At 38.4% G+C, this 26,632-nt stretch overlaps 1 protein-coding gene across 1 annotated transcript; it reads right to left on the bottom strand.

The window, feature by feature from the left end:
• Positions 1-927: 927 nt before the first annotated feature.
• PPM1K (protein phosphatase, Mg2+/Mn2+ dependent 1K) lies at positions 928-26,623 on the bottom strand. The gene is made up of 7 exons (XM_058721940.1): positions 26,432-26,623; positions 19,417-19,935; positions 18,207-18,307; positions 10,343-10,508; positions 10,047-10,191; positions 7,721-7,855; positions 928-4,720 (listed from the first exon to the last, which is right to left on the bottom strand). The coding sequence occupies exons 2-7, from the start codon at positions 19,854-19,856 to the stop codon at positions 4,589-4,591; spliced, it is 1,119 nt and encodes a 372-aa protein (XP_058577923.1). The 5' UTR covers positions 19,857-19,935; positions 26,432-26,623; the 3' UTR covers positions 928-4,588.
• Between the last annotated feature and the right edge of the window lie 9 nt (positions 26,624-26,632).

Genomic DNA, 26,632 nt, shown 5'->3' with positions numbered 1-26,632 from the left:
TAAATATTAAAAAAAAAATTTTAAATACTATGTTTTGCTTAATATTTAACATATCTAATGACTATTTCCCCACTAATGTAAAATTAATGGAAGTATAATCCAGTGCACTACATTAACTTATTCAACAAACATTAATGATCAGTGATTCAACAAACATTTTCTCCTCATTGCAAGACCCATAAAGAGCGCTAGGTATGGAGTTTGAACAAAACAGGACAAATAGATCTCTAATGCCATGGAGTTTACCAAGTTACCTTGAGGGAATACCACCTAGAAGAAATTCTTGTGCCTATGGAGTGCAACTATTCGGTCAACAACAGGGTATGGAAAATTGCTTATGTCGGGGTGCCTGGGTGGCTCAGTTGGGTAAGTGTCTGACTTCTGCTCAGGTCATGATCTCACAGTTCCTGAGTTTGAGCCCCACATCAGGATCTCTGCTGTCAGCACAGAGCCCGCTTCAGATCCTCTGTCCCCCTCTCTTTCTGTACCTCCCTTCCTCTCTCTCTTAAAATAAATAAACATTAAAAAAAGAAAAAAGAAAATTGCTTATGTTAAATGCATAATGCTGAGGTCTGCAGTATCACTGCCAAACACTTATTTCTATTTTTTTAATACAAAGAAATGATACAGTGAAATATACCACATGCAAAATATTAAAAAATGATCATGACCATTTTCCTCTGATGTACCAACAAATATTTTGGAAGAAGGAACTAAAAAAGCCATATTTTGTTTCAGATCAAATAAAAAAGATTTGAACAGATAAATGTATATATACACTTTTTTCAAAGATTCTTCAAGTTAATTTTGCAAACATCCTCATTTTGTCTACTAAATTTCCAACCATTCATTGACTCTTGTATATCAGTGTCACAGGAGCACATAATAAATATTGGAACGTCTGGATTCCAAATAAACACACTTGGATTTTAAAAAGGGCTTAATGGATATACTTTATTAAAATGGTGTTTTGAACACTGAGATATATGATTTAAGTCGGCTCACAATTACTCTAATACATACATTTAAAAGAATGGTCAAAGCAGCAATCATATCAACTCACTGGGAAAAGTACAAAGTACACCCAAGCAGCACTTTGGTTAAATTATAAAACAATGTACACAAGAGCACTTCAGCAGAAATTAAATTAATTCAGAACACATTAAGCTACTAAATTTTGTACTGGCATCCAGTGGTAGAACCATGGTAGAATTCCATGGTTTCACAGCCCGGAACACTCAGTTGACCATCACTGGACCATTTCAACCATCTAACAACCAGTGGGAGCTGCCAGAGTCAGTCAGTCTCATTCCAGATGCCAAAAGCAACAGGCAGGTCATCACATTTGGCTTCTAAAGACATGACATTTTATTTCTGCTGAGGTCATCAAGATAAGTGAATCTCATGAATACAATAAAATGTAATCCAACCAAAATTTTATGTCGCTTTCCACAGACAAGGGTATGTGAACAACTGAAATGCTAAATTCAAACCCATGTTTGTATTTAACTGTTTGATGCTAAACTTTAACCATTCCTTCCCCTCACCCTGCCTTGGCTCATTTTCTTACTATCATATTACCATGAAATAAATCCTTGTCCTTTCTTAGAAAGGAAACTAAATGTCCTTTCTGATATTGAGGAGTTCACATAGGCCTAATCACTCTCTGCCAGGATTCTTAGACAAAAAAGAATCAAATTCCACTTTGAAAACATAATTTCTATTTAGATTATGTGCTAATAATTCTTCAATGCAAGTAATTTTTTTTTTATTTTGGAACTTGAGAAAAGTTCACATCGTAGAGTATAGAGATTCTAAACTGATCCCTTCAAAACTAATTTTTTTCAGAAAAAAATGCATAAGACTTTGAAGCACTTCAGAAACACAAAAATCTACAACAAATGAACAGTTGATAGAGAGCAGGACTGCATTTACTTGTGAATATACAAGGTACTTAAGAACTTATACTTGTGAAAAATCACAATGATTTTAAGCATATTTTGCCAAATAAATGTTGGCAAATAGTTTGGCAACACATTTTATAAAGATGATTTATGTACTACACATAAATGAAAGGCAAACATAAATTACAATGGATTTAAATTTAATTACATTAATATAATCTGCATTATACCTATACCCACATGTTAATAACCACATAGCAAATTCACAGTTATAACTAAAAGACTATAGTTAGAACAGTTCTTTTTTTTCACTACTGTTTGCATAATTCCTTGTAATAGGCCTAGAAGCTGAAAACATGTAAGCTTATTATCTTTTGTGGATTATAATAATCTACAAATGATACTTTAACATTGTGGCTTGAAAAACAAACACCAATATGTTTTTATGCTTAAGCAAAGTTGACTGATTTCTGCTTTTTGGGTAAAGCAGAGCAAAGCCCACCCCAGACCAAGGCCAACACAGCCCTACAAATTTCTCTTTGTAAACCTGGCAATCCACCTCGGTGAATCAGTGACTTCTGAGCTTGACAACATCACTCCCACTCTCAGTTTTTAAAGTAAAAGAGAGGAATAGTAATGTGAAGAATTCAAATCAGAAATGAAACCTACATTTTCAGAATGTCATTTTGTGCTTTAGAGTTTTCGTCTGCTTGTTACTTCGTAAGTTCTCCATACTCCTAAATGACACTTCTACATTTAGGTTCCGGGACCTAACTCAGCAAGAACAAGAAAGTTTTCCAGCTTTCTTAGCCTACTTTTGGTTCCTCACTTCCCAGACAATGAACAGAAGACTGTTTTCTTTCCTGTAATGTTCTTTACTTTTCACTAAGCTTCCTTGAAAATAAAAAAAAAAATTTCAAATATTTCTTTGTCACCTTTTTTATCAAAAGAAAATTCCTGATTAATATATGCAGGAAAACTCAAGATTTATTTTCTTCCATTCCCAAAAAGGTGAGAAGATGTGAATATTTATATTGGGCCCTCTTCCTTCTAACAAACCTTTAAATAAAACATAAAGACAGAAAAAAAACTCAACCATGAAAACCCAAAGTGGAAGGAATAGACTATATCAACTTGACCTTCTTGGTTTCTTTTTGTTGTTGTTGGTTTCTACAACAAAACTCCACGCCATTCTTAACACTCAGCATTTTTCTCACATCCTATTATTTTATTTGCACATTACCTAGAGCAATGTAGCTTCAACAAGCTAGTCTGCTTCTGTGTTTTCTGCATAATTTACCTGCCATAAAATGTCTCTGCCATTTTCAATCTATTTCTTCACCTGCCAATAACCATTTGTTCTCCACTATAAAGCTGTCCTCCGTCTGTCAAGAGCCCTTGCGATAAACATATTAATAATTTAAATCTCACTGGTGAAGGAGCTATGCAGGATTGTTCCCTTTAATTCTCTATTACTCCAAAATTTACATATGTACATACCCCCACACATATAACAAACTTACATGGTCTGCAAAATAAACTGCAGATATAATTTCAAACACGCATGTAGAGATTCACATTTTAACAGCAAACTTACATGCAGATATAAAGTAGAGTTTTACATTCCTAAATTACATTAGCAAGCTGAAATATAGAATGCTTTAACGTTTTAGATTTATTCTTTGCTTTGAATCTTAGAAAGAAGCAAAAAGGAGACATAAGCCTCACACTATCTCTCTCATATTATCAGACAATGTGGTATTATTTTTACTGACAAATTATCCAACTTGCTTATTCTATACAAAAGGTGATATAAACATACTACATATAAAACACAAAACACAGAGTTAAAGATAACAAATGGAAACTTCATACAAAATACTGGATACCATCAGTATTTAAGTTTGTATGGCTTTGACCAAAAGATTCGGCCTGTGCATACTCTTCTGATATAAAGAAGTAGTCTATGTATCTATATAACATTCTTAGCTACAGAAAAAGAGGCAATGAAGGGGGTTGGGGGGGAAGGGGGAAGACTAAGTGACACAGCTGACATTCATAACTGCACTGTTGTAAATATGCATACAATTTAGCAGCGCCATATTATCTGAATTAATGTCTTTTGCATTGTGAAATTTACCAGTAAGTGGTCCAGAATACAAAATATAGTCACACAGAACTCTGTTTTCACACTTACTCCTTGGTAGAACTATTGAAAATAAACACTTGCAGCTAACACATTGCAGAGCCGTCAAAATATCTACTAGTTTTGAAGAACTTGAAGGCAAGAATCTGTTCAAATGAAGAAAGAACAGAAATGATCAGACGAAACTCGTAGCTGCCTAAGAGTTCTAAAAATTAGAAATTTAACATTCAGCAAGTGCGTCAGAACCACTTTTCATTTGCTCACTCAACTTAAAGATTCACCACAGTTGAATTACACATATATTTATACTGAGTACATACAGTTGAACATAAATATGAGTTATTAATGAAAAACTACTATGTAAATGGTTACTTAGTTTACACTGACTTGTGTACTGATCTAGTGAGTCACAGAGGCATCCTGCCTGGCACAGCTGACATGTTTGATCTAGTAAGTTTCTTGACATACTCAGTGAAAAACCGTCTTGACATACTCAGTGAAAAACCGTTTCCCAGAAATTCAAAGTCCCAGCAAGCAGTCACGCCCATCGTCCACTGGAGGCAAAGCTTCTGCTGAATGAGAAGTTGATTTTAGAGCTCTTGTATTTCCCCCAGGCACCAAAAGGCACTACTACTGCAGTACTGTTATCTTCAGTACCAAACTGTATTGCCTGCAAGGTTTGGCAGGAAGGAAGAGAAAAACACAGGAAATCAGAGTCTGTACAAAGAGAAATAATTGTTCCTCTAGAAGGCTATAAACTCATTCAAAATACAGTTACTGGGGCGCCTGGTGGCTCAGTTGGTTACGCATCTGACTTTGGCTCAGGTCATGCTCTCATAGTTCATGAGTTCAAGCCCTGCATCAGGCTCCATGCTGTCAGTGCAAAGCTTGCTTCGGATCTCTCTACCCCTCCCCCGCTGTTTCTCTCTCTCTGTTAAATTTTTTAAAAATACGGTTACTGGGGCGCCTGGGTGGCTTGGTCGGTTAAGCATCTGACTTCGGCTCAGGTCATGATCTCACGGTCCGTGAGTTCGAGCCCCCCGTCGGGCTCTGTGCTGACCGCTCAGAGCCTGCAGCCTATTTCAGATTCTGTGTCTCTCTCTCTCTCTGCCCCTCCCCTGTTCATGCTCTGTCTCTCTCTGTCTCAAAAATAAATAAACGTCAAAAAATAAAATAAAATAAAATAAAAAAATAAAAATGCGGTTACTAACCCAGATACTTCACAATGGTTTGTGATTCATTCAACATGTATCAAGGTCCACACAGTTTATTAGATTGCACATAGAATAACAGATGATCCCCCCCAAACAACCATATTAACTATATCCCACTGTAGCAATTTTAGCAACAGAAATACCAAAAAGACTAAGGTACAAGATATACAGCTCTTGAAGAAAAATATAAAACATTTAGCACAAAGACTAATACAAGGTAAGAATTCAGTGTTAGCTTTTACCTGGCAATTCTGCTTCTAGGAATTTAGCCTAAAAATTAATACCCTAAGGAAATGGATGTGTATAAGATATAATGACAATAAAGTTTATTATGCTCCCTACAAAATGGAAAAGTGGCATAAACTAAATTTTCCTACAGTAGGAGAATTATAAATCAATTTTAGGGACTAATTCAAACAGGAAATGACATAGTCATTGTAAGAAATGCTTGGGATTATATTCAACAGCAAATGTATTTTAAAAGAATTCACAGCCTGAGGCCAAAACTGTGAAGGAAAGGGTTGATTAAAAATATCTGATATAAAAAGCATCAAAATATAAAAAAGTTTTACAAACAAATTGAAAGACAAAAAATATATATACTTAACATATAGGAGGTTTTTAGAATAACCATGAAAAAGACAAACATGTCTATAAAAGAATGGAAAACAGCTATCCACAGACAAGAAATACAACGGCTAACAAACCTGTGCAAATGGTTAGTTTCACTAACAAAGAAAAAAGATGCAAACCAAAAACATTAAAATTTGATTTTTTTTTTACCTATCAAATTGGCAAAAAACTATGACAAGAATTTGGAGAAACAAACTTTATAAACATGCTAGAGAAAAGTGTAAATTGGAATATCTTTTCTGGAGGGCAATTTGGAAAACTTAGTAAAAGTTTTAGATGGAGCGCCGGGGTGGCTCGGTAGGTTAAGCATTCGATTCTTGATTTAGACTCAGGTCATGATCTCACGGTTTGTGGGTTCGAGCCCCAAGTCAGGCTCTGCACTGCTGTGGAGTCTACTTGGGGTTCTTTCTCTCCCTGTCTCCATCTTTCTCTGCCCCTCTCCCTCTCAAAATAAATAAATAAACTTTAAAAAAAAAGCTTTAGAATACATTGTATTCTTTTTGCCTAGCGATTTTAAGAACTTCACCTGAGAAAATAATACATGAAGGAAGCAGATATGCACAGAGATACAATAAGGTTTATACGGTGTTCCTCCCCCCATAAGATGGAAAAGTGAACATAAACTAAATTTGCTGATTAGGGGAACTAGTAAATGAATTATGGCACACAAATATAGTGGAATACCACGGAGTCATTAAAATATCACTACCTATGTGAATGAGAACACATGTATCTCAAAACAGGTAGGTGAAATTAGGAGAGAAGTGATCATCCATGGAATTGGGCCCATTTCTTTAATCTCATGAACACACATAGTAACCAAGAGAATAATTCATGCTCAGCTGTCCATTTTCATGCAAATAAAAGTAAGGTATTTTTAAGTAAGGTCTCATGTCTTAATTACAAATATTAGCACATAAAAGTTTGGGCTAAATATGCCTTCCTGGTTGCAAAAGTAAGAATTGGGAAATGTAAAAAATTGCTGTTAAATTAAAGCATATCTCTAATGATTAAGCGATGGCTATAACTTAAAAGAGCTATTGATCCAAACAGAATATTAAACAGCACATGGAAATTTTGCATTTTCTTCATTGGGTATTACTGGGTATTCCCAGTTTTAGCTCTAACTGACACACTAACACATAACCTATCCATATACCTTTTTAAATTTCTGTGTTTTTTTTTTTTCACACACCCATTTTTAAAAACCAGAAGTTGCCTATGCTATAGTGTTCTTATACTGGATATTTATTTGGAACAGTTTAGTTTGGTCCAGTGGTTGAATTCAGAAGCTTAACTGGCTGGGTTTGAAGCCCAGTTCCACAACTTGATGGTTTTGTGATCTTGAATAAGTTACTTAACTTCTCAGCTTCTGTGCCTCTGTTTTCCTCATCTGTGATAAGGGATAATACTAGCTCTAGCCTCAGAAGGTTACTGTGAAGATTGCATGACTTAAATATGTATGAACAGAAGAGTGTCTGACACATACTGATATTACTATTAACTATTATTATAATTTACTGCTGCTATTACTATCTTTTCCAGATGTGTACAAATCCAAAAAATAAACATAGCACATTCCTTGGCATACTAGTTTTACTTAACTATTTGGGAGAATTGTAAAAAAAATTTAAATTTGAAATATTATGGAGTCAAGTGTAACATTCATTGTAATACTCAAGCTAAAACATGAAATTTCAAAGAAATCTCAAGCCTGTGGCAGCCCCTCCAGGCTGTACCAAGACCTGCATCTGGGTTGTTCTCTCCTCCTCTCCCCCACCACCCACAATTCGGATTTTCTAGCAGAAGTTTTGCTGTGTCACCTGTTCAATCACTGCATGGGCTGCTTCGTTGGGATCATGGCACTGATTGATAAAGTCACAAATCTCTTGACTGTTCACCATGAAGTTAATTCCATCTGTAGTGAGGACCAGGAAGCTGTCATCAGCGTGATGGAGCTGCAATCAGAACCAAATGCATAGACTCAGTCTTTGAATAATCTTCAAAATCCACAAAATTTTTTTTGTTTGCTGAGTGGTCATCTGTGTTTAAAAGCTTCACATTGAAGGGGCGCCTGGATGGCTCAGCTGGCTAAGCATCCGACTCTTGGTTTGGGTGCAGGTCATGATCTCACGCCTGGGGGGCCGTTCAAGCCCCGCATCACGCTCTGTGCCAACAGCGCAGAGTCTGCTTGGGACTCTCTGTCTCCCTCTCTCTCTGTCCCTCCCTTGCTCACGCGCTCTTTCTCTGTCCAAAAAATAAACATTTTTTAAAAAAAGCTTCACAGTGAAAATGGAAGGCCTATAATTTGGACGAAATTAGCAACATTTAGCATCAACCACCAGGGACAAACCTAACGTTTACTTAGCATCACCACAAAGGAAGAAGCTAGATAGCCAAATGATGGGAGACAGCACATTGTAATGGTTGGGAGCACTATCTCTGGAGCCAAGCTCCCTGGATTTGAAATCTGCCTCTACTTTTTGGCCGGGCAAACACAGGTAAATTCACCTATGCTCTAGAGTTGTTTTCTCTGTAAAATGGGGTGGGGTAGCTATCCTGAACAGAGCCTGGCACAGAGTAAACCCTATGTAAGTATCTGTTTGACAAAATGAATACAAGTGAACTAACTAGAAGACAAGGAATCATTCAATTAACAATCATTCGCTGCCATTATTGGGAGCCTACACTATACTGTGCTAGGTACTAGCACATGCAGAGAGGGAAGTGTCAGCTCACAACTGGGTGTGTGTTAGGGGAAGTGTAGTGTAATGGAGGCACTGATTAGTAGCATACAAAAGATGTCAGAGAAACAGAGGTGGGGCGATTATTTCGTTTGGTGGAAAAGGGAAGTGAGGGTCACATTCCAAGTGGTGGTGACTGGATGATCACGTGTAGGGGAGGAAGGGCAGTAGAGCCATTCTACCAGGTGAATTCCAGTGCAGAGTGAAGCAAAACCAAACCTCACTTCATCGTACAGTAGTCCAGTATCTTATTTTATTTGAAAAGTTCATCTATCCTTTCATAAACTCCTTTTATTTAAAAAAAAAAATTTTTTTTAATGTTTATTTATTTTTGAGACAGAGAGAGACAGAGCATGAACAGGGGAGGGGCAGAGAGAGGGAGACACAGAATCTGAAATGGGTTCCAGGCTCTGAGCTGTCAGCACAGAGCCCGACGCGGGGCTCGAACTCACAGACCGTGAGATCATGACCTGAGCTGAAGTCAGATGCTTAACCGACTGAGCCACCCAGGCGCCCCCATAAACTCCTTTTAAAAGCCATGTTTGGGGGTGGGGGGGGGTGGTGCCTGGTGGCTCAGTTGGTTAAGCCTCCGACTTCGGCTCAGGTCATGATCTGGCAGTTCGTGAGATCGGGCCCCACATTGGGTTCTGTGCTGACAGCATGACAATCCTGCTTCAGATTCTGTGTCTCTGTCTCTCTGCCCCTCCCCTACTCATGCTCTGTCTCTCTCTCTCTCTCAAAAATAAATAAACATTGGGGCACCTGGGTGGCTCAGTCAGTTAAGCGTCTGACTTCGGTTCAGGTCATGATCTCACGGTCCGTGGGTTCGAGCCCCGCGTCAGGCTCTATGCTGACAGCTCAGAGCCTGGAGCCTGTTTCAGATTCTGTGTCTCCCTCTTTCTCTGACCCTCCCCTGTTCATGCTCTCTCTCTGTCTCAAAAATAAATAAATGTTAAAAATAAATAAATAAAATAAATAAATAAATAAATAACATTAAAACAATTAAAAATAAATTAATTAATTAAAATAAATTAAAATACAAAAGTCATGTTGGTCAGGGGGCACCTGGTGGCTCAGTTGATTAAGTGTCTGACTCTTGATTTCAGCTCAGGTCACGATCTCATGGTTTGTGAGATGGAGCCCTAGCTGGGGCTCTGAGCTGACAGCACTGAGCCTGCTTGGGATTCTTTCTCTCCCTCTCTCTCTGCCCCTCCTCCCCCCACACACTTGCTCGCTCTCTCTCTCTCTCAAAATAAATGAATAAGTTAAAAAAAAAAAAGTCATGTGGCTTCAGTTAACAGCCACATGACTGTGGCTTTCTTTCTTTCTAAGAAAGCCTGTAGCTGGGAACAATCCTACATCCATTCTTTGCATACGTATCAAATGTTTGCAGGTTCTTCGTTACCTTGACCCTCTTTGTTTCTGGTTCTGCTATCACACCGCTGGTTTTAAGATCCAAATCTCCAAGACTCCTTGTCATTGCAAGTCTGCCATTCACATGAGGCTGTCCCAAACTATTCCAAGCCACAAAGCCACCACATTTCTTGATCCTGGTCCAAGAAAAAAAAAGGCTATGACATGATACCCCAGGAACGAAGGCATGGTTAAACTTAAGATGAAATCAGTTTAAAATTCGAGGTTATATTTCTATCTTGAACTATACAAACACGATCTTCACAGAATGATCAGTGGAGATGGTACCTTTCTTTTTCATCTTTTCTTTCTGGAGTATGGTCAATGGTCAGCTTCATGGATTTTCCTTTTCTACACAAAATAGCCCTGCTGTCCCCAACACTGGCTACAACCAGCTCAATACCATCTCTCAACAGGGCTACCGTTGCAGTAGTCCCAGAGGTCAGAAGGGTTGCTGCAAACAGTATTAAAAAGAGGGTAAGTCAGTGACAGTCAAATGATTGGATATGGAATTTTTATTACAAAATAAAACACAGGCATGTTAAACTAACACTGAAATGTATCATTCTAACTTAACTAGAGGTATGCAAATAAAATGCAAATGAACTATGTAAGTAAGAGCATGCAGAGAAAGAAGTATTTAATTCAGTAACAAGGCTCCATGCAAACAGAAAAAGTTGCTAACCTAATTTGGTAAAAAGTGCATCACTGTCTCCAAATGGCCTCTATATAAAGTAAAACTGACTTGAACATATAATAATTATGACAGCCTGTGTCTACGTCAGCTGTCAGGATTAAAAGTATTTTAATGAGACTGGTTAATACAGCAGGATGACTTTTAGGTATGAGCCCATTCAGGCAAGCTGACTTTTCTATAATCTATGCACTCAGAAGATTTTCTCTTCCATTTCTTACTCCTATCCCGTGAAAGTATTACCGGTTAATAAGCTAAGCAAGAATGCCAAGGGCATACCATCTGCTCTTAAAGTGCTGTATTTTATATTCTTTCCTTTTACAATGGTTCTAATATTATAAATGTTCACCAAAAAATCCTAAAACAGTTAAAGGTTCACATTCTTTTCTACTTATCTTTGTCCTTCCCACACATGAAACAAAGTTACAGCCATCATTATATTAGGAAAGTATGGGAGGGTGGAGAATGAAGTTCATTCTAGCTTCCCATATGCTTCCTTGGAGTTCACGTTTAATTTTCCCTGACCAAAATCAAAATTAAATGTTACTTGGCCTGAGGTCGTCATTGTTTCCTTCATCCAGTCCAAACTGCATTTTTGCATCTTTCTTTGATTTATTCGAACAGTATCTGCCCTACTTTCTTTATCATTTGTTACAAATTTTGAAGGTGCATTGAGCCTTGCCAAAAGTGAGAATAAGGGAAAAGTGAAATTAAGGGCTAAAAAGTAAAGCAAACTGGAATAAACTGAAAAAGACAACTTATTTAAAGCAGGTATTATCTTCAATAACATGGTTAATTCTTTAAAGCATCTACATAAAATACTCAGGTGATCATCCAAAGATGTCTTCTACAAAAGTAGGTTTAGGAAAAATGAAGTGCTACTGATTTGACTGAATAAGGCTCAATCTTACCAATTTTTTTTTTCAAAAAGACAATTTAAAAAATTTCATCAGTAATGCATTTTGGAAGGATATATATACTTATATACATATATATTTATTCCAATTGGTATATTAAAATGCCTGCTTTAATCAGAGAAGTAAAATGGAAAAAACATTAATAAACCCTACTTAATCTTTTATATCCATGCTCAATCTACTTTCTCGAGAAATAGCATTTATGGTTGCACTATCTTCCCATTTATCTTTTGATTTTGGAACTGTTGTGCAAGGTAATATCTCTGCAATGCTAAAACATATTACATATTTGTCACTGTATAACGTAAATGTCTTAGCATAAGTATCAGTGATGTTTACATTATAAAAGTTAACTTTTGAGTTTCCCAAAACATTATGTGATGGAATCCTCACAGTTTCACTACTGTGATTTTTTTCCAATGATGGGAAGAGCCAGGAAGAGAACACAGGCATTTACTTAGATGCTACTTGTCCAGGGAATTTAGTATTCCTCTTTGTCTAAATGGTCAGCAGCAGCTGTTTTAAAAAGTGGTTTTTAATTAGTTACATCAAGAGTTAAAATTTCATAAATAAAAACTTCCAAGTTTAGCTGTTTAGGATTCTATTGTAATTCATGGCTCTGCCCCCTAGGAATTTAAAAGAGCTTGATTTTAAGGGCACCTGGGTGGCTCAGTTGATGGAGCATGCTCAGGTCACGATCTCACAGCTCGTGAGTTCGAGCCCTACATCGGGCTGTCTGCTGTCCGCACGGAGCCACCTTCAGATCCTCTGTCCCCCTCTCTTTCCGTCTCTCCACTGCTCTCTCTCTCTCTCTCTCACACACACACACAAATAAAAGACCTTGAGTTTTTACCATCCCATCTTTACAGTTCCAAAATCCCAGATTTATGGGAAAGTTTTCAAAACTGACTGTTGATTCTGGCTTGCTAAGCATCTAAGAAGTAAATATTAAATAAGCATTTATTTCATTTAACATTTAACATGGAAGTAAAAAGTCTCACTTTTGCCCTAACAACAGAACTATGAAACTAAGACATCTGTCAATAAGGTCTTAACACTCACTGGACATTTCCTACTGCAAGTCATCTCAACTAATGGGACAGAGAGGATGTGGGAACCTTCCAGTAGTCCAGGCTAGGAACCGCTGGACTCCTTCACCTGGGACAAAATTAAGCAGATCTCTCTTTCCACTGAAGCCCAGCATATAGTGTCCACGGGCTCCAGGTCTAGAGCTGCTGACCGGGCACAGTTCTCTGCCACAAATAACACGCACAGAGGCAAATAGGAAATTCACCCAGGAATTGTGCTCAAACATTACAAACCTGCAACACAGGGGAGGACAGAGAAAGAGCTGCAAAATAAGGGCAAGGGTTTTTATTTTGGTAGAAATTTCACTAGCAAATTATATAATATTCCAGGAGATGCCAAATCAGCGATTCCAAGACTCAGTTTGCCTAAATTGATGGTATTTTGTAGTTGAGTCTATTTTTTCATCAGAGTAAAACTTCTCAGTTTTACAGCTTCCCAAGGCAGGAAAAACTATATACAAACACATGTATGCAAAACACATATGTTGTATAACACAGTCACACATCTATATACTCATTCTCTCTCTCTCTCTCTCTCTCTCACACACACACACACACACGCACGCATGCACACACACACACACACACACACACACACACACTTCAACAGTCCTGAAAAGTAAATCAGTACCTTTACTGAGTTGGAAAAAAAAAAAAAAAAAACAAAAACCTGTCAATTTGTTTTGTGCTAATATCAGAACGGTCCCAATAACTAACAGGAAAATTCATGGGAATAGCAGTGAATAATTTGTATCTGACAATTTAGAGAGGATGTGAACTACAGTATACCACCAAATTAACTGGGATTTAAATTTGTGTCAGGAAGGAATCAAAGCACCTCCTATACCACGATACAAGAAGTACCATATTTGTTAATGAGGCTTGATGCATTGTTTTGGAAAAGAATGATTAATTAAAATTCATTGTTTAAATATAGGCTAGTGAGGCTCTTGAGTGCTAATGCATGTTTATAAGTTTATGAATTCATAAAATGGGTATTTCTGCAGCTCTCTCTTTTCCCCGGTGTTGCAGGTCGACATATCAAAAGAAAAATGATCAAGATTTTGAATGGCAACATAAGAGTAAAAGCTGTACTTTTCAAAGTATAACCCCCCTGGCAATTACTGTTTACTGTGTAAACAATTATCTGTATAAACCAATACACTTTCAATATTTATTAAACATGGGTGTTCTGGACATGTATGACTCACGAACACCAAAATCAAAGTAATGAGCTGAAGCAGTAACAGCACAGTAAGTATCTCTTCCACATTGTCCCTATTGTTTTTCCTTTTGGCTGCCCTCAGTGTGAGAAGGGTAGTCAAAAAACCGCCTAACACTGGTTATTTTGTAGAGATCAGATAATGTGAAGAGCATGGAAGTTTCCAGTGGAACTCATGATGCTATCACCAACATCTCACACTCTGAAATCAGAGCAAGACTTCTCTTTCTGATTCATTTGTCTCTTGGGGAGCTTTGCGGCTTTCAAACCTTATGCAATCTAGAAACCCTTGGAAGAGTTTATAGGACATACAATATATAATCTTAGTTTTCTACCATCCCATTTGTTTTAAGTGATAGTTTGTTCATAAACAGTAGAGTAATGGGACGTCATTTGAATTTACTGCCTGGTTTCATTAATTGTAATAATATATATAACTGGCATGAATTACAAAACATTTAAAGATGATGATGAAATTAGCTTCATAAATAAGGGTGATTTCAAAATGTGTCAACAACAAATCAATAAAAAGAGCCAGCAATTTTGTGAGGTCAAGATTCTTGCAGTTTCTTCATAGGTGGCACTCTGATTTTATTCTCCTCAAACCACCCCACTTTAAACTGAAATAGTAACTATTTTTTTTAATTTTTTTTAATGTTTATTATTTTTGAGATAGAGACAGAGACCAAGGAGGGAAGGGGCAGAGAGAGAGGGAGACACAGAATCAGAAGCAGGCTCCAGGTTCTGAGCTGTCAGCACAGAACCGGATGCGGGGCTCGAACTCACAGACTGCGAGATCATGACCTGAGCCGTAGTCAGCCGCCCAACCGACTGAGCCACCCAGGTGCCCCAAAATAGTAACTATTTTAAATGCTAATGGGATAATTGGAAGCACTTTATGCAGATGTGACAGCTTTGGACCAAAGTCTTGAAAAGAGAAAAATGTTTTATGTTCACTTTATTTCTTTTACTACCCCTCAAGAACGGTAATATAGTACAATTGAGGGGTACATCTCCCATTTATACCCCCAAATTCCACCATTAGTGATTCATTCCTAGGTTTTAACCTATTTTCAGGCTCCCCCTACTTAAAATTCAAATCCACACAGGAGTGATAATTCATTAAAACATATATATTATATTAATAATTTGGTTAAATCGGCTCCAGGATAATCAAAGAATAAATTATAATAACTTTGGTGAGTGGGGTGCCTGAATGGCTCAGTTGCTTAAGCATCTGACTTGGGCTCAGGTCACGATCTCGTGGTTGGTGACTTCAAGACCTGCATTGGGCTCTGTGCTGACAGGTCAGAGACTGGAGCCTGCTTGTGATTCTGTATCTCCCTCTCTCTCTGCCCCTTCCCCTCACACTCTGTCTTTGTCAAAAAAAAAAAAAAAGAATAAACATTAAAAAATACTTTAAAACATAACTTTGGTGAGAAAGAGCAGGCATGAAGATCAGTTCAGTCCAAATAATCATTGAGTGCCTTCCAGATTCTGTACAGGGTGTTTGTTGAGCACTGGAGATTCAAAATGAGTAAGCCATGGTCCCTACCTTTAAGCTGCTCACAGGAAGGGCTCAAGGACAGGAAATGGGACTGATGCTGATAGAAAAGGTAAAAGCAACTGGAGGGGGCAAACTGCACTTACTTCACCATTTTATTTAACTAGCCCTGGGTCCTAATATAACTTTGCTAAAAGGAATATTATCCACTCTTATAATACTGGTACCGCTTCAGTTCTTACTAAAAACCAAAACTGAAGTGTTTTAAAGTTAAAGAATAACTTTGAAATCTGAAACGAGGTATGTTCTTTTAATACACAAATTGAAAAGTTAAACAACTTACAGCGTTCTGTCTTTCAGTGGTTTTAACATATTTGATAAAACGGGCCCCAAATATCAAAAGGCAATTTTTAGCAAGGTTGAAAGCCTTGACAACTTACTACGAATAAATCTCAAAGTTGTTTTCAAAATACTTATTTAAACACCCACACACACACACACACACACACACACCAAGTGATCTATAGGAATACATATAAAACGAGATTTAAGAACAGCAATGTCACAGTAGACCCCTTTCTTTTAGCAGCACACTAGGTATCATTCTGTTGTGCCCCATTATACTTGCAAACAAATAAATCGCTATTAAACAAAAGTAAATTTTAAAATATCTTATGAAAGGTCTGAGATCATTAACTCAAAGCATAGGATGGATGAACTCAGTTAAATAAATACAGTTTAAATTTCTTATTCAAAATTAATTATATTTTTATGATTAATTTCTTTGCACAACTGTTTATGAGTAAGGCACCTTTAGAAAGTTTCTTTTAAGGTAGGCAAGTTAAACAAATTCTTTCCCTAAGTACAAAATGCTCTTTAATTATATTTATTATTTAATAAATGAGAGGGCTCCTCTCATCTTTTGCGCCGAATCTATCAGTTTTAAGCATCTTTGTCAATTAGATCCTTTATAGAAGGGCTGACTGCACCCATAAAGGGTTAATGTTTTGACTGTGGGCCACATTCCCATGATAAACTTGTCTGCCTGTGAAAACCTTGCCCAGCAGGCTACCTGTTTACAGAACAGCCAGGATACCCACTTGGACTACAGCCAGCAAACATTGTGGTATGAGATACAGCCAACCTGGTAATGGATGAAACAAAGGCACACCAATATTCAGAGTTATAAAGATAAAACTATAACTGTTTTACTGTTCTCTTACACGTTGTTATCCGTCAGGGACAAGAGCTAAATCTTCTACCTAAAATGTACCTTCTCTCAACCTCTCTTTTCAAAAGTAAGGAGCCAGCTGGAAGGGAAAAAGTCCAAAGGCATGAAGAGAAAATGGGCCAAGTCAATCTATCAATGAGAAAATAAATCCCTGAACAAAGAGAGTGCAATCTAATGCTTTTCCAAGAAGTACGATGATGGTAAGGTTCTCAAAAAGGGCAGGAAAAATCTCGTAAGATGGCAAATAGAGCCATCCTAGTCATCTTCTGTACGCTTTATCAATAAACATGCCCATGAGAGAGGCCACTGTGGGTGCCAGGAAAATCCCAGCCCTCACTCTGCAACTGGCCTTATCTGCAATTTGAGGAGAATTTCCATCCCTGTGCTCTCTCACTGAAAATTGTGAAATGTTATTCTGTGATGCTTTGACTTCCTTTAAATAAAAAGATGAACCAAACACTGATTAATATTGCATGATTCGCTTTCAAATCAGTTATGAGGTCTGTATGTGTACATTTACATGATCACTGCAGAAGTTTTCAAGATTATCTTTATGAGCAAAAGATTTTAGGGCCAGCTAACTAGAAAACACTAGCTACATTTTTCTGAATGCTTTTGATAAATTTAGTCAAAATCAGAAACATTTTACTTTCCAAATTTAAGGATAGCACACAAACTTTTAAATTGAGCTGACATGCCCTTGTGTTTAACAAATAAAAACAAAAATATCACTATTTACCACAAAGCTGCAAGAGCAGGCTTTTTCAGAAGTGGGAGAGGGGCACCTGGGTGGCTCAGTAGCTAAGCATCTGACTTTGGCTCAGGTCATAGTCTTGCAGTTCGTGAGTTCGAGCCCTGTGTCCAGCTTTGTGCTGACAGCTCAGAACCTGAAGCCTGCTTCAGATTCTGTGTCTCCTCTCTCTCTGCCCCTCCCTGCTCATGTTCTGTTTCTCTCTCTCTCTCAAAAAATGAATAAGCATTAAAATAAAAAAGTGGGAGAACACAGATCTTTCTTCTAATTAAAGAAAGTAGTGCATATTAGCCATTGTCTTTTCTTATTTAGGACCAGTTAGTAATTTTTTCTTATCTTCTACCTGGCTAAACAAGACTACCCAATAGTGTATTTCAGTACTTGCTCATCAGATTCATCTAAAAAAACAAAAACAGTAAACCTTCTCATAGTATGGACCTTTTATCCATAAAAAGAGCAAATTTAAAAAATCTTAAATCTCTTTAAAATTTAAATTCAATATCAGAACCATTTTAGAGCTTCAATTTTTGAAAATGTGTCCAATATACTTGATTTAAAAGTGAGGTGCTAACATTACCTTGGATTCCAAACAGCATTTAAATTTATCACTTATATAAAATCACTTTCAACATAAGCATCCTTACAAATAAATTTACATTAAAATTCCCACCCCTAAAGGGCTTAAGTTGTTTCCTCTGTACTAGACATTCCCCAGGCCCCTACAGAATGTGATTGTTTTACTTACCATCAGCAGACAGGTGGGCATGCCTTGCAAAGGCTTTATCTATTTCTAGAAAAGCCAAGGTCAACACAGTTTCCAAGTTCTTCTCCTTAGGAAGCAAATCCCTTGGTGGGGAGAAAAAAAGAGTCCCAAAGAATCATTTTTTAATAAGTTTCTCTTCTTCCTCTAGCTAGCTGGCTAGCTATTATTCCATATAAGGGACCTTCATGGTTCACCTTTCAGATGGACTCTTAAAATCCACAGATTAACAAATCAAATTAGGAAATAACTAAGCACATACATAAGCCTTTAAGAACGGTAAAATAGAAGTCCAAGTCTTAATCCTTAAAAGATTAATCTAATCCTCTCTATCTACAACCCTGAGAGGTCAAGAGTTCTTTCATATTAAATTAAGCCACGGAGTTCAACATACGAATAAATCAACTGATGAGCAGCATGAATAACTAAACACAGAAAGACAAGAAATAGTCACATGTTCCCCCCCTTTTAATTCAAGCAGTAGTGTGATCCCCTAAAATACATTAATAATAACTGCAATAAATAAACTATTTAAAGACCTCCACAACAGCCTCGTTAAATGCATTTTCCTCATACTAATGCCAATCATTTAAAGCTATTCTTAACAAATATTCAAAGCTATTCATACCATTTGCAAGAATAATTACCATTTATTGAAGTACTATATGCCATGCACTGGTAGGAGTTAAGTGCTTCTCATGGCACATGAGATCATGTACTTTATGCTAACTCACTTGAAATGATCACAAATCAAGGGCTGTTGATTCTGGTCAACGGCCTCACCAGAGGAGTTGTTAAAACATACATTGCCTAGGGGCACCTGGGGGGCTCAGTCAGTTAAGCATCTGACTTCAGCTCAGGTCATGATCTCATGGTCCATGAGTTCAAGTTCCCCATTGGGCTCTCTGCTGTCAGTGTGGAGGCTGCCTCCGATCCCCTGTCCCCCTCTCTTCGGGCCTCTGTCTCTCTCAAAAATAAATAAACTTTAAAAAAAGAAACATACACTGCCGAAATGGTAATAGCCATCAACCATCAGTAATGAGTGGCATGCTTAAGCTACTGTTTGTTCTTAAAACAACACAATGGAACCACTCAACTAACTAGGTTAACAGTGAATGCTTCAGCCAAAAGCTTAAAGTTTAAACATGAAGTACAAAGCAAACTGCAAAGTGAAGAATTGAGTCATTGTACGTACATGATGCATTTCTCCATGTGGGTGTGACAGAAATCAGCGGCCGCAGGTCCTCCGTGGCCATCGTACACGGCAAAGTACAGGACCTCATCGGTCAGCTGAGCGCTGTCAAACCGGTCTTCGTTCTCTTTCCGCCTGCCAATATGCGAGGCGCAGCCTACATTTTCCAAGCTGATTTTGGGAATCGGCTTGCCATACTTAATGCTGGGCGGCAGCAGAATCGGCTCATCAATGCGGTTATCCCAGATCCCAAAATTGTCCCAGGTGGCTGGACGCCCACTGCCATCTGGGTCAAACCGCGAACACCTAGGCTCTGAAGTGGAGCTGTGGCACGTGGGCGTCACCCGCCGGTCGTCCTGCAGAAGGCGGGAGCTCAGCAGCACTCTCCTCCTCACGTGGTTCCCGCCACTTCTGACCAAAGTAATTAAGGCAGCTGTTGACATAACTCAACTCCAGAGGACTCGGGAATGAGGGAAAGGTCGGTAGAACAATAATGGAATGTCTTCAAGAAAAATGATGCGACTGAGGACACAGAGAGAGAGAGAGAGAGAGAGAGAGAGAGATGCAATAGAGAGACAGAGACTCCATCAGTAACTTCATATATAACTGATATATCATTGGATATTACCAACATGTAAGGCCATAAAGAATATGGCACCTAACAGCCTGCTCCTAAGAATAGCAGATCGAAAACGAACTGATTTGCCTACCCCTTTCACAGTGTTTAAATTCTATTAAAAATGTGCCAATGTATATATATCATATAGAACGCGTTTCTCAAACTTTAACCCACAGTCACCTGGGGAACTTGTTCAAATGCAGGTTCTGGGGGTGCCTGGGTGGCTCAGTCAGTTACCAGTCCGATTCTTGACTTTGGCTCCGGCCGTGATCTCACCTTTTTGGGTGTTTGAGCCCCACATAGGGCTCTGTACTGACCGCATGGAGCCTGCTCGGGATTCTCTCTTTCTCCCTCTCTCTCTCTGCCCCTCCCCCACTTGTGCACAGCTGCACACAAATATATAAACTTTAAAAAAATAAATAAAATGCAGATTCTGATTTAGTCTGTCCAGGGCGGAGTCTGAGATGCTGCATTTCAAGACACTAAACTTTTGACCCAGCAGGCCCATACTTTGAGTAGCAACAATATAGAACACGGTGTGAGTGAATAGTCTTCCTTCATTAACTCCATTGCTCTGAAGAAAAGGTAGGGGCAAATGTTAACAACAACAAAGTCTCTTAAGGGGGAAAGAAATAAGAAAAGTAACTGGTTAATAGAATAGTTATGACAGCTCTGTACTCAGAGTGCCCAAGTTTTAACAAAGACACAATTTAGGATCTAAATTCCATTTTCTTTGAAGATTTGTCAACTTACTAAATTTCACATACTTTATTACTATGGTTAATGTAGAATGGTTCATGCAAACACTCCTAGAGGCTCCAGGATAAGCCATTTCTGATGTGTGTGATCGCTGGGACTGAAGGGAACCACATTTGTGACTTAAAAGCAACTGATTTATGCATTTACATTACAGCTGCAGGTTTCCTCTCTATAAGCTCAGCAGCCCAGCCCTTCCAAGTACCGCCTGCTGACTGCTGCAGCAGGAGACAGCACCTGACACTAGACTATGTTTCTTTGAAATTATTACTCTGCACCCCATTTCTGGACTCTGTCCCAAAGTTGAATCCAAAGGCCTCCCCTGGGTGTTGTCAGGGGGAATTCCTACACTCCTGAAGGAAGGGCAGTGTTTCTGGCAGTTTTCCATACAAATAAGGTCCTAAGTAAGAATTCAACTCCACAGTACTTTGTTCTGTTCCTTTATGTATTAGAAACCAACTTGAAAAGATTTTATAATGCTGGTGCAGGGTATACAGGTATTATATTATTCTCAGTTGTATGTTTGAATTCTTTCACAATAAAAAATGAACTTGAAAAACTATATCTCAGCAAAAGCACAAACAAAAACACACACACAAAGCCCAATTTGAGTGAACCCATAAGTAAATGCATTAGAGATTTCAAACAATCATTTTCAAATACATTTTTGGAAATCAGTCTAGCTCTGTATCAGAACAGCCATTACTCCTTTCATTAAATAAAACAGTAGAAGGAAAGGATCAGTTTCCAAAAAGCGCCCTTGATATCTAGGGCCCAGTGAACAATATATGAGCCCTGCCTCCACAGAATTTAGAATAAAAATGGCCTCCCAAAGAATTAATGTATCGTGAAAGACTTAGGAGACCATTCCTTCTTGGCCTTTTAGTTAATATCTTTTAGTATAAAAGACCAAAACTCACTTTTTTATGACAATATTAGGGGTGGAATAGACATAGTATCTCTGGTTATTAAGTATCAAAGAGAAACAACACATTATATTACCCAAAAAGAAGTGTTTATAAAGATAATGACTTGTGAAGAAATTTCAGGCTGTATTACAATCTACACTAGAGAACTAAGTACTGATTATTGATAGAGATAATTCACAGAGCAGCTTTATACCATATAGAAAAAAATAAAACTTTTAAAAAATAAACTTTTAAAATAAAAATTTTAATAAAAATTTATTAGAAACCATTCACATTTGAAGAGTGCACCAGAAATTAGTGAAGTACTATTCTTTTTTCTTTCAAACTGAGGTATAACTGACAACACAACATTATATTAGTTCCAGGTGCACAATATAATGAGTCTATTTTGTATAAGCAAAGTACTATTCTTTTGGCTTCAATCTGAAATCATGCATGCCATATTCGGCCTTGGGCTATTTTGTAGTTGTTCACCTACTTTAAACAAGAGTTCTAGATTTAGAAACAAATACTGAATAAATTTTTTTACTTTTCTAGGTTGCTCTTGTCTTTCTTCTCTCTCTCTCTCTCTCTCTCTCTCTCTCTCTCCTCCAAAACTCAAAAAATAAAACAGAGCTGCATTTTAGCAGGAAACAAATATCAACTAGAAACACTTAAGAGTGAAGTAAAATGCAAGTTGGGCAGTTTCTTTAAGCCTGCATGGACTAAAGTCAATCATCAACCTGGCCTCCTTCCTCATTTATTCTTTGCACAATCATCTCAGAAAGTAAGCAGAATAGTTATAAGAAAACATTTATTTTATAGGAATACTATTAGCAGAGATGACATGTGAACCAGATATATAGCTGGTTTACAAAACTAGGTCAGCACCACTTATGCAAGCAGGTGACATTGCATATTTCCAGTGCAATAGAACTATATCATTTAATCTCTATATTCCTTGGGAAACAATTCAAAGAAGACCTGTGTTCCCAAGCTAAATAACAACTTTGAATTAAACCAGCACATCAGGAAAAGTTTCCTCCAGAAATTCAAAAAGTAATCAGCCATTAGCTGCCCCCAGTTCTCCAGATGCCCATGGAAATGACTACACCTTGACTAGCAGACAAAAGAGTATAATTTATGATGTGAAAAAAAAAAAAAACCCAAAGTCTGCAAAAAAAAAAAAAAAAGGCATGAGTGTTCTTCATAACAAAAAGAATGGAGAACTGACAAACACCTAAGAGATATTTTTATTATTTGTCAGCTCAGCAATTATAAATTCGCATGCATTTATCATTCTGCAAACTAAAAAAGTTATTCAGGAATCCTTTATGTCAATCTCTCAGTCAGAAGTCAGGACTAGCTTATATTTTTATAAACCATTTTAACATTCATATTCAAGCTTTGAAAGTAAAAATCATCCAAAAGAGGCAAAGGGCAGAAATAATTCTGCTTGAAAGCCATCTAAAGACAAAAATGTCAGAGCAAAAGTTAAAGAGCACAAGAACACATTACCCACACACCATATTCTACTAGCAAAACTAAAATGTAAAAACTATGCTAAGCAAGAAAATAAAGAACTTGATTGGAATTCTAGTGACAGAACAGGTTATACATATCAGCAACCTGAACTATATTGATAGCCATATACCAAAAGGAAAAACAAAATGGATAATCTTCCTTCTAGACCAAACTTTGCCATAATTCCTTCTTATTTCCCAATCAAAACAAAAATGCATGACCCACAGATTTACTTTAATCACATAAATTTTTTTAAGAGTGTGAGTATGCACACACACAGAAACCCAATATAGTCTACATATTGTCAATAAAGAAATGCCAAAAACGTTTTCTGTTTTCATCATTTTCACATTGATTTTTGTGACCCAGACTTCTCCATCTTCCTCTTTAATGCTTTAATGGCTTAATCTGATACTTTAAAGTCCTGACATAGGGGGCGACTGGGTGGCTCAATCAGTTAAGCATCCGACTTTGGCTCAGGTCATTATCTCCCAGTTCATGGGTTTGAACCCCACGTTGGGCTCTGTGCTGACAGCTCAGAGCCTGGAGCCTGCTTCAGATTCTGTGTCTTCTTCTCTCACTGCCCCTCCCCTGCTCACAGTCTGTCTCTCTCATTGAATAAACATTAAAAAAAAATTTTTTTTAAGTCCTGACATAGAACTCTTTGCCCAGTGAAAAATGTTGGCACTTGGTTTAACAATTCTCACTAGCAGGAGGGATTCTCAGCAAAGAGGGTTAAGTTGGAAATTTGCCGTGAGACCATGAGAGTAGACAGAGATACTGCATGAGCACACTGTTAAAAACCCACACCCTGAGAGTAGGAAATCTCAGGTGAAATGCATCAGGAAGGGAAAAAAAAATGCATTTGGTTTGTAGTAAACTTTTGAAGTACATACTTGATTTAAAGATAAAAGGTGGTGAAGAAAAGCCACATATACAGCTATAAAATTGCTATGCCAATTGTACATTTTCATCTCACTCCCATTTTATTATCCCTCAATGGTTTAAACACCTCAGAGCTGTCCAAATTTATTTTTGGAAAAAGAGAGGCATTCACTATCTCTGGCAGGAGGGTGCATTTGGGAGTTTAAACAGTTTAAACAGTTTAAACTGTTGACTGCTGAAAGCAGGTCAAAAGGGCAATTTATGGTTGTAGCTTTAAGCAGATGACAAAATTATTCAGGTGTTCTGAGGTTCAGTTTACAGAAAGGTGTTTAGATCTATCCCTCCAGCAAAAATATTTTAGAAAGTATTCATATGTGTCCATTATAAAGCAGCATGCAGGTATCTTTACATCAGTAACTTCCACAAATGAAACACAAGGTAATTTTAGCATTCTCAAAGCCAATATTTCTTTTGTCTACTTTTTTAAAGACAACCACTGCCACCCAATACATTCAAATGGTATGGAAACTTCCAGAAAGTATTTCAGGAAATGTGGACTCCAATACCTTCTTTATCAGTACTCTGCTAGGAGAAAGGAAAAGAAACTGTAATAGTCTACATGAGGGAAACAACAACAACAAAAAACCCCAAAGGATTCCCCTTAGGTTTGATGTGAACGTGTTTGGATGTGTGAATAGAGGAAAGAACATGGGAGTAGTGAAAAGTATTCAATGTTCTAATTCCATATATCTTTTTTTTTTAATTTTTTTTCAACGTTTTTTATTTATTTTTGGGACAGAGAGAGACAGAGCATGAACGGGGGAGGGGCAGAGAGAGAGGGAGACACAGAATCGGAAACAGGCTCCAGGCTCCGAGCCATCAGCCCAGAGCCCGACGCGGGGCTAGAACTCACGGACCGCGAGATCGTGACCTGGCTGAAGTCGGACGCTTAACCGACTGCGCCACCCAGGCGCCCCTCCATATATCTTTTAAAACATCTTAGTTAATGTGGATACAACTCACAGACCACATTCCAAACCTGTACCTTTACACTTCATTTAAGAATTTTCCTTTATATTCTATACTACGTCAACAGCACCTCTCCTCTCGTCCTTCCTCTTCTTTAAGATTCCAGTCAAGGGAGGTGCCTGTGTTGATCGTCAATAGAAAGTGACTAAGGTTGCAAGAAAAAAAATTAGTACTCACTACTCAAAAAATTATAACTGTTTTATTACCCAGTGGTGCATCTGTTCTTCTCCTCTAATACCACGACACCACTACTCTTTTTTCAAGGTCATTATAATTTGTCACTTTAGTCACTCCTTCTGAAACCGACGACAATCTCATTCCTCCTCCGCACTGGAGGAGGATGGGTGCAAAGGGCTGAAGAGGCCTTGCTGCTCATTTTCAGTCTGAAGCTCAGAAAAGCCGGTGGAGCTTTAGAGACTCCAAATTCCCCGTCTATTTTCACCGGAGTCTGGTCTTTGTCGCCTATGAAATCTCTAATCTACAATAAAGCGGCTGCTAAAAAAGACACCACCAGCCACAAGGCCTCTCCTGGCAAAGCAAAACCCACATCCTCAGATCGACAGCAACCAGTTGTCTACATCCTGCTCTATTCTGGCCTCCTGAAACGCTCACCCTTGGACAGTTCAGAATTCTGGGCTCGCCAGTAGCCAGTGTGATACACCTCAGGAAGCACACCCTCCCGCCCGCGCAGCTTTGCAGATGGTTGCGCTCACCCCAGCACCTTCCGCCGCCCGGTCTCCGCCTCCCAATCACCCTCGCCCCGCACAGATCCTGGATGTCTCCACGTCTCCCTCACCCCAGCAGCATGTGCGGCGACGATGCGGGGCTGACCCCTGCAGCATCCTAGAATCCGGGGTTCGAACAGGGTGACTGGGAGCTTAGCTACAGGGAATCGCGAACGCGAAGCCTCCGCCCTTTCCACCATCCAGTCCATGGTCTCTCCTTCCTCCCAACCTTGTCCCACTCCACTCGCTTGGGTGGCGCCTGCAGCTTGCAGTCAAGTTCAAGGCCGAGCGCGGGTTTCTTAGCAGGAAACGCCTGCTGCCCGCCGTGAAGCCCGGGTGGGCCCAGCCGGGACATGCTATTCATGACCTCCAAAGGGAAGAACGTGGTGCACAGAGAACCCAGACACTGCTTGTCAGACTGGGGGATTTAAATCTACATTTCCCCTCCCCTCCCTGACGAACCCTTCGTTTACTCTCCATTCCACGGACCGGGAGCGGTGGGATGTGACCCTGCCCATAAATAATATCATAAACTGTTAGAAATAAATGAAGTGCACTCTCTAGGCTCTTACCTCGCGATGGCAATGTCCCTGGAAATTTTCTAATTAGTTAACGGAGGGCGGGGAAGGGGCTTTCCTGGTAGGAAAATAAGATTGCCTTCCCCGATGTTTCTGATTTCTGGAGCAAGCAGCTAGAACAGCCACTGGCCCTCCTGCTGGAAAATCTCGAGAATTTTTCTCCTGCAGGGAGCCAGATGGAGAGGGGGAAGTCTG

Source organism: Neofelis nebulosa, chromosome 3 (assembly GCF_028018385.1).
Source record: "Neofelis nebulosa isolate mNeoNeb1 chromosome 3, mNeoNeb1.pri, whole genome shotgun sequence".
NCBI classification, from domain to species: domain Eukaryota; kingdom Metazoa; phylum Chordata; class Mammalia; order Carnivora; family Felidae; genus Neofelis; species Neofelis nebulosa.
This window is presented reverse-complemented; position numbering and strand designations above follow the sequence as displayed.

Bases quoted from the DNA above. Each gene is read 5' to 3' on its own strand.
- PPM1K (XM_058721940.1), bottom strand. From the start codon at position 19,856: ATGTCAACAGCTGCCTTAATTACTTTGGTCAGAAGTGGCGGGAACCAC. The intron at 10,192-10,342 runs GTACCATCTCCA...TTCTTGGACCAG, and splicing joins AGAAAAGATGAAAAAGAAAG to GATCAAGAAATGTGGTGGCT. The intron at 4,721-7,720 runs GTGACACAGCAA...CAAACCTTGCAG, and splicing joins CCCATGCAGTGATTGAACAG to GCAATACAGTTTGGTACTGA.